At 55.1% G+C, this 12,172-nt stretch overlaps 1 protein-coding gene across 2 annotated transcripts in view; it reads right to left on the reverse strand.

The window, feature by feature from the left end:
* LOC137299985 (ranBP-type and C3HC4-type zinc finger-containing protein 1-like) overlaps window positions 1-11,491 on the reverse strand; it is an 85,707-nt gene extending 74,216 nt beyond the window's left edge. The window contains exons 1-2 of one of the 2 annotated variants that reach the window (XM_067969045.1): window positions 11,131-11,491; window positions 1,055-1,229 (exon numbers count right to left, since the gene is read on the reverse strand). In XM_067969045.1, the coding sequence (XP_067825146.1) occupies window positions 1,055-1,229; window positions 11,131-11,433 (478 nt within the window). In that variant the 5' untranslated portion in view covers window positions 11,434-11,491. The remainder of the gene's footprint in view (window positions 1-1,054; window positions 1,230-11,130) is intronic. The other variant, XM_067969040.1, reaches the window with a different exon arrangement.
* Window positions 11,492-12,172: the final 681 nt, after the last annotated feature.

Below are 12,172 nucleotides of genomic sequence, written 5' to 3' on the forward strand. Positions count from 1 at the left end.
TCCACTTCCTCCACCGCCCCGCCCCCCACTTCCTCCACCGCCCCGCCCCCCACTTCCTCCACCGCCCCGCCCCCCACTTCCTCCACCGCCCCCCACTTCCTCCACCGCCCCCCACTTCCTCCACCGCCCCCCACTTCCTCCACCGCCCCCCACTTCCTCCACCGCCCCGCCCCCACTTCCTCCACCGCCCCGCCCCCCGCTTCCTCCACCGCTCCGCCCCCCCGCTTCCTCCACCGCCCCGCCCCCCCGCTTCCTCCACCGCCCCGCCCCCCGCTTCCTCCACCGCCCCGCCCCCCCGCTTCCTCCACCGCCCCGCCCCCCCGCTTCCTCCACCGCCCCGCCCCCCCCGCTTCCTCCACCGCCCCGCCCCCCCCACTTCCTCCACCGCCCCGCCCCCCCACTTCCTCCACCGCCCCGCCCCCCCACTTCCTCCACCGCCCCCCCCCCACTTCCTCCACCGCCCCCCTCCCCACTTCCTCCACCGCCCCCCCCCCACTTCCTCCACCGCCCCGCCCCCCACTTCCTCCACCGCCCCGCCCCCCCACTTCCTCCACCGCCCCGCCCCCCCACTTCCTCCACCGCCCCGCCACTTCCTCCACCGCCCCGCCCCCCCACTTCCTCCACCGCCCCGCCACTTCCTCCACCGCTCCCCCCCCAACTTCCTCCACCGCCCCGCCCCCCCACTTCCTCCACCGCCCCGCCCCCCCACTTCCTCCACCGCCCCGCCCCCCCACTTCCTCCACCGCCCCGCCCCCCCACTTCCTCCACCGCCCCGCCCCCCCACTTCCTCCACCGCCCCGCCCCCCACTTCCTCCACCGCCCCCCCCCCACTTCCTCCACCGCCCCCCTCCCCACTTCCTCCACCGCCCCCCCACTTCCTCCCCCGCCCCGCCCCCTACTTCCTCCACCGCCCCCCACTTCCTCCACCGCCCCGCCCCCCACTTCCTCCACCGCCCCGCCCCACTTCCTCCACCGCCCCGCCCCCCCACTTCCTCCACCGCCCCGCCCCCCCCCCCCACTTCACCCACCGCCCTGCCCCCTCCCCTTCACCCACCTTTCTCCACCTCTCTCAAGGAGCTGCTGATGATAGTTGACCACTTCTGAGCCTCCTTCTCGTCCTCAAAGTGAAAGGTCAGCTGGTCAGCGGGCTGCGTCCTTGTACTAATTCCATGGCAGGTTGCACTCTTGAATTCATAGACGATATCTCTCAAGTTAAGTTCGTAAAGACTCTGCAGAAACAGAGGCACGAATTTTTAAAATATAATTTGTTGAAGTGTCTGCTCTAAATTCCTTACTAATGACTCACGAAATTGGAAAACCCGAGGAAAACTGTCATCTAGCTGAAATTAAAAACAGACAATGCTGGAAACACACAGCACGTCAGGCAGCATCTGTGGAGAGAGAGAGAGAGAGAGAGAGACGTAGGGTTAACATCTGAAGTCGATGATCATTTGTCCGAACCGGAAGATGTTACAGACGAACAGCTTTATAAAGAGGTACCAAGCCAGGGAGAAGTGGAGGACGAAGGAGAGGTGTGTGGTTGGGCAGGGGGCAGGAGCACAGCTCCCATTCTCTCTCGGACAGAAGGCGCTGGTGATGGAGGACGGCTGCACCCAGAGCTGCTGGGAGGGGAGGAGGTGTGGGCTGCTGTTTGGGGTGGAGGGGTCCCCTATCGTGCGGGGGCGGGGGGTCTACCTACCTGTGGCCATGATAGATTAGGGAGCTTCATTAAAAGGCATGACAGTGGATAGGCAATGGCTAACATTTAAGGAACAAATGCATGAATTGCAACAATTATACATTCCTTTCTGGCGCAAAAACACAAAAGGAAAAGTGGCCCAACCGTGGCTAACAAAAGAAATTAAGGATAGTATTAGATCCAAAGAGAAGTCATATAAAGTTGCTAGAAAAAGTAGCAAGCCTGAGGATTGGGAGCAGTTGAGAATTCAGCAAAAAAGGACCAAGAGATTGATTAAGAGGGGAAAAATAGAGATTGAGAGTAAACTTGCAAGAAACATAAAAGTGGACTGTAAAAGCTTCTACAAGTATGTAAAAAGAAAAAGATTAGCGAAGATAAATGTAGGTCCCTTACAGTCAGAAACAGGAGAATTTATAATGGGGAACAGGGAAATGGCAGAGCAATTAAACAAATACTTTGGTTCTGTCTTCACAGAAGAGGACATAAATAACTTCCCAGAAATGCGAGGGAACCAAGGGACTAGTGAGAAGGAGGAATTAAAGGAAATTAGTATTAGTAAAAAAATAGTGCTGGAGAAATTAATGGGACTGAAAGCCAATAAATCCCCAGGGAATGGTAATCTGTATCCCAGAGTACTAAAAGAGGTATCCATGGAAATAGTGGATGCATTAGTTGTCATCTTCCAAAATTCTACAGATTATGGAACAGTTCCTGCAGATTGGAGGGTGGCAAATGTAACCCCACTGTTTAAAAAAGGAGGGAGAGAAAACAGGGAACTACAGACACAATATAGCCTAACATCAGTAGTAGGGAAAATGCTAGAGTCTATTAGAAAGGATGTGATAACAGGACACTTAGAAAATATCAACGGGATTAGACAAAGTCAACATGGATTTATGAAAGGGAAATCATGTTTGACAAACCTAGTGGAGTTTTTTGAGGGTGTAACTGGTAGAATAGATAAGGGAGAACCAGTGGATGTGGTTTGTTTGAATTTTCAGAAGGCCTTTGATAAAGTCCCACATAAGAGGTTAGTGTGCAAAATTAAAGCACATGGGATTGGGGGTAATATACTGGCATGGATTGAAAATTGGTTAACAGACAGGAAACAGAGAGTAGGAATAAATGGGTCTTTTTCGGGGTGGCGGGCAGTGACTAGTGGGGTACCGCAGGGATCAGTGCTTGGGCCCCAGCTATTCACAATATATATCAATGATTTGGATGAGGGAATCAAATGTAATATTTCCAAGTTTGCTGATGACACAAAACTAGGTGGGATTGTGAGTTGTGAGGAGGATGCAAAGAGGCTTCAAGGCGATTTAGACAAGTTGAGTGAGTGGGCAAATACATGGCTGATGCAGTATAATGTGGATAAATGTGAAGTTATCCACTTCGGAAGGAAAAACAGAAAGGCAGAGTATTATTTAAATGGTGATAGACCTGGGTGTCCTTGTACACCAGTCACTGAAAGCAAACATTCAGGTTAGGAAGGCAAATGGTATGTTGACCTTCATTGCAAGAGGATTTGAGTACAGGAGCAAGGATGTCTTACTGCAGTTATACAGGGCCTTGGTGAGACCACACCTGGAGTATTGTCTGCAGTTTTTGTCTCCTTACCTAAGAAAGGATATACTTGCCATAGAGGGAGTGCAGCGAAGGTTCACCAGACTGATCCCTGGGATGGCATGACTGTCATATGAGGAGAGATTGGGTCGACTCGGCCTGTATTCACTCGAGTTTAGAAGAATGAGAGGGGATCTCATTGAAATATATAAATTCTGACAGGGCTAGACAGACTGGATGCAGGGAGTATGTTTCCCCTGGCTGTGGGGTCTAGAACGAGGGGTCACAGTCTCAGGATACGGGGTAGGACATTTAGGATTGAGCAGAGGAGAAATTTCTTCACTCAGAGGGTGGTGAACCTGTGGAATTCTCTACCACAGAAGGCTGTGGAGGCCAAGTCACTGAATATATTTAAGAAGGAGCTGGATAGATTTCTAGACACAAAAGGCATCAAGGGGTATGGGGAGAGAGCGGGAATACGGTATTGGGATAGAGGATCAGCCATGATCATATTGAATGGCAGAGCAGGCTCGAAGGGCCGAATGGCCTACTCCTGCTCCTATTTTCTATGTTTCTACCTCTCTCTGCCACGGAATCGTCTCCTCCTTGCCAGATTTTCTGAGCTTCCCTCCCTCTCTGCTGTCCTGCTGAGATCATTTACACCTTCTCAGTGACGACACTTCAAGAAGGACTTCATTGATCGTAAAGCGCTTTGGGACGTCCTGAAGCCATGAAAGGCAAGTTCTTTCTTTCTCTGAACCCATCTTTTGTTTCTGTACTCGTCTCATTATAACCTCGGTTTGCCTTGCGCCATCATCCCCTGCCCTGCACCTATTCACAGACTCCCCTTTTCCTTTCTTCCTTTTCCCTCCCCGGTACCTGCTTAGAAGCCGCTCACCTCTAAACATCTTCCGGTAGCTATACAAAACCCTGGTTAGACCGCACCTGGAGTACTGTGAGCAGTTCTGGGCACCGCACCTTCGGAAGGACATATTGGCCTTGGAGGGAGTGCAGCGTAGGTTTACTAGAATGATATCCGGACTTCAACGGTTAAGTTACGAGGAGCGATTACACAAATTGGGGTTATATTCTCTGGAGTTTCGAAGGTTAAGGGGTGATCTGATTGAAGTTTATAAGATATTAAGGGGAACGGATAGGGTGGATAGAGAGAAACTATTTCCGCTGGTTGGGGATTCTAGGAGTAGGGGGCACAGTCTAAAAATTAGAGCCAGACCTTTCAGGAGCGAGATTAGAAAACATTTCTACACACAAAGGGTGGTAGAAGTTTGGAACTCTCTTCCGCAAACGGCAATTGATACTAGCTCAATTGCTAAATTTAAATCTGAGATGGATAGCTGTTTGGCAACCAAAGGTATTAAGGGATATGGGCCAAAGGCAGGTATATGGAGTTAGATCACAGATCAGCCATGATCTTATCAAATGGTGGAGCAGGCACGAGGGGCTGAATGGCCTACTCCTGTTCCTATGTTCTGACGAAAGGTCACCGACCTGAAACTTTAACCCTTTGTTTCTCTCTGCCCACCGGTGTTGCCCAATCGGCTCCAGCACCGGCAATACTTTTGGTGTTAGCCACAACATCTGACCGTGTCTTCCACCGTGGTTTATTTGGTCAGCAACCCCCACTGTGGAGAGATGGCCTATGTCGGCGTACTGCAGTACTGAGGGAGTGCTGCACTGTCCGAGGTGCTGTCTTCTGGATGAGACATTAAACCGAGGCTCCATCTGTCCTCTCAGGTGGACTGATATTTCGAAGAGCAGGGGAGTTCTCCCTGGTATCCTGGTCACTATTTATCCCTCAACCAACAACTAATTATCTCATTGCTGTTTGTGGGATCTTGCTGTGCGCAATTTGGCTGCCGCTTTTCCTACGTTACAACAGTGACTACACTTCAAAAGTACTTCATTGGCTGTGACGGGCTTTGGGACGTGCTGAGGTGGTAGAAGGCGTCGTATCCGTCACAGTTTCAGTGCTGCCCATATGCAGTATCTGAGGTGGTGAGTTCCATGCCCCTTTTGACTCCCCATCCCCCTAAGATGTCGAGGTCCAGTTCCACAGACACCGGTCACTCTCCAGCATCTCAATCAGACGGTAATTCTTCACACCCGAGCCTCGACATTGAGTGACTTAATGAGGGCGGTGGGAAATCACTGCCAAGCCTCAACACGTCATGGTCCAGTTGGCCACGCCTGTACACTTTCCGGCAGAAAGAACTTGCATTTCTACAGCGCCTTTCGTTGCTCAGGACATCCCAAAGCACTTTACAGCCAATGAAGTACTTTTGAAGAGTAATCACTGTTGTGATGCAGGAAAGGAGGGAGCTAAATTGCACACAGCAAGATCCCATGTTCTCTGGATTATTAGCCCAGGTCTCTGGGTTACGATTCCAGTAACATAACCGCTGCACTACCTTACCAGGTGAACCCCTGCAAACCATAATCCTGAATGGAAAGAGGTGAAATTTTACTCCATTCCTGCTTGCTGTCCTCCAAGTGTGGCTGATGCTGCCTTCCCTCCTCTGAACTCAACTGGAATTCCCCACTCTGCAACTCCAGTCTTTACAGAATAAACGAGTGTGTTTTTTTTTAAAAATAGGGGATTTAATAAAAACTCCTTTTATGTGAGGTTACTAAGCAACACTGTTCAGGATTTGAAACCATAAGCAGGAGATGAGGTTCAAAGAAAGTGAAACCTCAGATTGTCCTTCTGTGGTGCCTGGGCACTATTTAAATCTCAGATCCAGGAACATGTGACCAGGAGCAGGCCATTCAGCCCCTCCAGCCTGTTCCTCCATTCAATTAGATTATGGCTGATCTGTATCTTAACTCCATTTACCCACCTTGGCTCCATATCCCTCGATACCCTTACCCAACAAAAATCTATCAGTCTCAGTTTTGAAATTTTCAATTGACCCCCAGCCTCAACAGTTTTTTGGGCAAAAGAGTTCCAGATTTCCACTCCCCTTTGTGTGAAGAGGTGCTTCCTGACAGGGCCTGGCTCTAATTTGAAGGTTATGACCCCTTGTTCTGGACTCTCTGGTGGGCTGCCTTCTTCTTGAGCCACTGCAGTTCTTTGTAACAGTTCAATCGAACTGAGTGGCTTGCTAGGTCACATCAGAGAGTAGTTAAGATTTAACCACGATGACATGAGACTGGATTTGAGGTTAGGATCAGATCAGCCATGATCTTATTGAATGGCGGAGCAGGCTCGAGGGGCCGATTGACCTACTCCTGCTCCTATTTCTTATGTTCTTATGAGTCACATAATAGTCCAGACCGGGTAAGGATGGCAGTATAAAACGCTGGTAAGGCCACAGCTGGAGTACTGTGCTCAGTTCTGGTCACCACATTACAGGAAGGATGTAATTGCTCTGGAGAGAGTGCAGAGGAAATTTACAAGAACGTTGCCAGGGCTTGAAAATTGCAGCTACGAGGAGGGATTGGATAGGCTGGGGTTGTTTTCCTTGGAGCAGAGGAGGGTGAGGGGTGACTTGATTGAGGTGTACAAAATTATGAGGGGCCCAGATAGAGTAGACGGGAAGTACCTGTTTCCCCTAGCGGAGAGTTCAGGAACTAGAGGACATAGATTTAAGCTGATTGGTGGAAGGATTAGAGGGGATGTGAGGAAAAAATTTTTTACCCAGAGGGTGGTGGGTGTATGGAATTTGCTGCCCGAATTGGTGGTAGAGGCAGGGACCCTCAACTCTTTTTAAAAATTACCTGGACCGGCACCTAAAGTGCTGTAAGCTGCAGGGCTACGGACTGGGTGCTGGAAGGTGGGATTAGAATGGGCACTTGGTTATTCTTAGTTGGCACAGACACGATGGGCCGAATGGCCCCCTTCTGTGCTGTATCTTTTCTATGGTTCTATGGTTTCCTTCCAGTGAACCAGTTGGGTTTTTATGACAATCCAACAGCTTCAAAGTCACTTTTACTGATGCCGGCTTTTTATTTCCAATTATTTCTACATTGAAATTAAATTCTCAAACTGCCATAGTGGGATTGGAACTCAATTGATGCTGAGTCAAACAGGTTGGGAAGTGTATCTCTGTTTTGGTCACTACACCAGCAGACAGTGACATCAAAATAACAAGAGTGACTCTAAGTGTAAATTTGTAAACTCATGAAGAAATTAGAACTCAAACCTTGCTGTCCAGAAAGAAGGTGCTTAATGCGATTGCATCGAAGTATAAAAAATAACTATGCTCCTTCCTTCCCTGCAGAACTCAAAGTCTGAGTTCATTTTATCCAAGGCGTAGTAACTAACTTTGTGAAATTTAGACGGGGATTCTGAAAGCGAGGAACAGACAGGTAGGCTAAGGAATATAATGGAGTGAGTGAGTAAGAATCCTGCAAAGGGAACTGCAGCAATTAGGAGATAAGAGCAGGAAGCTCCAGGTAATAAATCTGAGAATTGCACCCGGTGCCACAGTAAAGGCACTCGGGTTTATATAACACCTTTCACAACCTTAGGGTGTCCCAAAGCGCTCACAGCCAATTTCAAGTGCACTCACTACTTTACAAGTGTAGTCACTGTTATAATGTAGGAAACACGGCAGCCAATTTGAGCACAGCAAGATCCCACAAACAGCAATGAGATAAATGACCAAATAATTTGTTTTAGTGAAGTTGGTTGAGGGATAAATATTGGCCAGGACACAAAGGAGAATTCCCCTGCTCTGCATCGGTACCGACCCTCCGACGCTCCCTCAGTACCGACCCTCCAACAGTGCGGCGCTCCCTCAGCACCGACCCTCCGACAGTGCGGCGCTCCCTCAGTACCGACCCTCCGACAGTGCGGCGCTCCCTCAGCACCGACCCTCCGACAGTGCGGCGCTCCCTCAGCACCGACCCTCCGACAGTGCGGCGCTCCCTCAGCACCGACCCTCCGACAGTGCGGCGCTCCCTCAGCACCGACCCTCCGACGGTGCAGCGCTCCCTCAGAACCGACCCTCCGACAGTGCGGCGCTCCCTCAGTACCGACCCTCCGACGGTGCAGCGCTCCCTCAGTACCGACCCTCCGACGGTGCGGCGCTCCCTCAGAACCGACCCTCCGACAGTGCGGCGCTCCCTCAGAACCGACCCTCCGACAGTGCGGCGCTCCCTCAGTACCGCCCCTCCGACAGTGCGGCGCTCCCTCAGTACCGCCCCTCCGACAGTGCGGCGCTCCCTCAGTACCGACCCTCCGACAGTGCGGCGCTCCCTCAGTACCGACCCTCCGACAGTGCGGCGCTCCCTCAGTACCGACCCTCCGACAGTGCGGCGCTCCCTCAGTACCGACCCTCCGACAGTGCGGCGCTCCCTCAGTACCGACCCTCCGACAGTGCGGCGCTCCCTCAGTACCGACCCTCCGACAGTGCGGCGCTCCCTCAGTACCGACCCTCCGACAGTGCGGCGCTCCCTCAGTACCGACCCTCCGACAGTGCGGCGCTCCCTCAGTACCGACCCTCCGACAGTGCGGCGCTCCCTCAGTACCGACCCTCCGACAGTGCGGCGCTCCCTCAGTACCGACCCTCCGACAGTGCGGCGCTCCCTCAGTACCGACCCTCCGACAGTGCGGCGCTCCCTCAGTACCGACCCTCCGACAGTGCGGCGCTCCCTCAGTACCGACCCTCCGACAGTGCGGCGCTCCCTCAGTACCGACCCTCCGACAGTGCGGCGCTCCCTCAGTACCGACCCTCCGACAGTGCTGCGCTCCCTCAGTACCGACCCTCCGACAGTGCGGCGCTCCCTCAGTACCGACCCTCCGACAGTGCGGCTCTCCCTCAGTACCGACCCTCCGACAGTGCGGCGCTCCCTCAGTACCGACCCTCCGACAGTGCGGCGCTCCCTCAGTACCGACCCTCCGACAGTGCGGCGCTCCCTCAGTACCGACCCTCCGACAGTGCGGCGCTCCCTCAGTACCGACCCTCCGACAGTGCGGCGCTCCCTCAGTACCGACCCTCCGACAGTGCGGCGCTCCCTCAGTACCGACCCTCCGACAGTGCGGCGCTCCCTCAGTACCGACCCTCCGACAGTGCGGCGCTCCCTCAGTACCGACCCTCCGACAGTGCGGCGCTCCCTCAGTACCGACCCTCCGACAGTGCGGCGCTCCCTCAGTACCGACCCTCCGACAGTGCGGCGCTCCCTCAGTACTGACCCTCCGAGAGTGCGGCGCTCCCTCAGTACTGACCCTCCGACAGTGCGGCGCTCCCTCAGTACCGACCCTCCGACAGTGCGGCGCTCCCTCAGTACCGACCCTCCGACAGTGCGGCGCTCCCTCAGTACTGACCCTCCGACAGTGCGGCGCTCCCTCAGTACTGACCCTCCGACAGTGCAGCACTCCCTCAGGACTGACCCTCCGACAGTGCAGCGCTCCCTCAGTACAGACCCTCGGACAGTGCAGCGCTCCCTCAGTACCGACCCTCCGACAGTGCGGCTCTCCCTCAGTACCGACCCTCCGACAGTGCGGCTCTCCCTCAGTACCGACCCTCCGACAGTGCGGCTCTCCCTCAGTACCGACCCTCCGACAGTGCGGCTCTCCCTCAGTACCGACCCTCCGACAGTGCGGCTCTCCCTCAGTACCGACCCTCCGACAGTGCGGCTCTCCCTCAGTACCGACCCTCCGACAGTGCGGCGCTCCCTCAGTACCGACCCTCCGACAGTGCGGCGCTCCCTCAGTACTGACCCTCCGACAGTGCGGCGCTCCCTCAGTACTGCCCCTCCGACAGTGCAGCGCTCCCTCAATACCGACCCTCCGACAGCGCAGCACTCCCTCAGTACTGACCCTCCGACAGTGCAGCGCTCCCTCAGTACTGACCCTCCGACAGTGCAGCGCTCCCTCAGTACTGACCCTCCGACAGTGCAGCGCTCCCTCAGTACTGACCCTCCGACAGTGCGGCTCTCCCTCAGTACCGACCCTCCGACAGTGCGGCTCTCCCTCAGTACCGACCCTCCGACAGTGCAGCGCTCCCTCAGTACCGACCCTCCGACAGTGCAGCACTCCCTCAGTACTGACCCACCGACAGTGCGGCGCTCCCTCAGTACTGACCCTCCGACAGTGCAGCGCTCCCTCAGTACTGACCCTCCGACAGTGCAGCGCTCCCTCAGTACTGACCCTCCGACAGTGCAGCGCTCCCTCAGTACCGACCCTCCGACAGTGCGGCGCTCCCTCAGAACTGACCCTCCGACAGTGCGGCGCTCCCTCAGTACTGACCCTCCGACAGTGCGGCGCTCCCTCAGAACTGACCCTCCGACAGTGCGGCGCTCCCTCAGTACTGACCCTCCGACAGTGCGGCGCTCCCTCAGAACTGACCCTCCGACAGTGCGGCGCTCCCTCAGTACTGACCCTCCGACAGTGCGGCGCTCCCTCAGTACTGACCCTCCGACAGTGCGGCGCTCCCTCAGTACCGACCCTCCGACAGTGCGGCGCTCCCTCAGTACTGACCCTCCGACAGTGCGGCGCTCCCTCAGTACTGACCCTCCGACAGTGCGGCGCTCCCTCAGTACCGACCCTCCGACAGTGCGGCGCTCCCTCAGTACCGACCCTCCGACAGTGCGGCGCTCCCTCAGTACTGACCCTCCGACAGTGCAGCGCTCCCTCAGTACTGACCCTCCGACAGTGCTGCTCTCCCTCAGTACTGACCCTCCGACAGTGCGGCGCTCCCTCAGTACTGCGCTGGGAGTGGGATTCGAACCCACGACCCTGTGACTCGGAGGCGGAGAGTTGCTGCCCGCTGAGCCGCGGCCGGCCGCCCTCTGCTGCTGATGGAGCGGGTCGGCGGCGGCGGCGGGCGGCGGTGCCGGAACTTCCCGCCACTCCCTCCCTCCCCGTCAATCGCAGGCACTTTACTGATCTTTCATTTCCTTACCAGGCTCTTGCCGAGGCGGCTGTCGTTGTAGCGGACTCCGAGCAGGAACTCCCCGGGCCGCTCCATGCTCAGCTGCAGGCGGAGGACCGAGTGCTCTCCGCCGGCGGCCGCCGCCAGCCCCGACCCCGGCCCCGGCCTAGGCCCCGGCGCCCGGTTCAGCCCCGCAACCCTGCCCACTCCTTCCGAGACCCGGCAGGACATGAGCACCATGGCCTGATGGTGAGCGGGGACGAGGCGATCGCTGGCGGCTCCGGCTCCGGCCCCGTGCCCGAGTCCAAGGCCCCGCGCCTCGTTCGCCGCCATCTCCGAACAAGTCACACGGCGGACTCCTAACGCTGTGACTCCCTCTCGCCGGCGTCTGCGCCCCCACCTTCCTTGGACCGGGCGGCAACAGAGAACCCAGACAGATGTTCCTACCCGTAATCGTTCCCCCCCATGGGGGTTGTCTAGGCAACTGGGTTTCGAGCTCACTGGTATCACCCAGTGCTAATGTCTTGAGTCAACTCTTGGAAGAAACTCTGGTTGGTTTTATCACTTGCTACGATTTCGGAACAGGAACAATAATCTGCACAATTTGGGTAAATCCAATCCCATCAGGACGTGGGAATTTTTTAATGGAACTTTTTTAGGGACATTTTTATGGGGAAGATAACCTCAGTCATGTTCAGGAAAAGGAGAGGGCCATTCGCACTGATTCTTCGCTTCGGAAGCCACCCAGAACATAAACCAAGCTCAATCACAACAATTTTGTAAAAATTCCTTCTCAGGTTGTGGCTGTCGCTGGCGAGGCCGGCATTTGTTGGCCGTCCCTAGTTGCCCTGAGAAGGTGGAGGTGAGCCGCCTTCTTGAACCGCTGCAGGTGAGCAAAAGGTATCATCCAATGCCCACTGGTCACGGACTCAGAACTGTTTGGTCCAGTAGGATGCAGGATTATGGCCGTGGTACCTGCTTCCAGCCATAGCATCGGAGAGAGCTGCTTCATGGAGAGTCATCTGGTTCTCCACAGGTTGGGATACAGATTTTGTTTTGTTTATAAGATGCT

This window comes from Heptranchias perlo, chromosome 2, assembly GCF_035084215.1.
Source record: "Heptranchias perlo isolate sHepPer1 chromosome 2, sHepPer1.hap1, whole genome shotgun sequence".
Lineage (NCBI taxonomy): Eukaryota > Metazoa > Chordata > Chondrichthyes > Hexanchiformes > Hexanchidae > Heptranchias > Heptranchias perlo.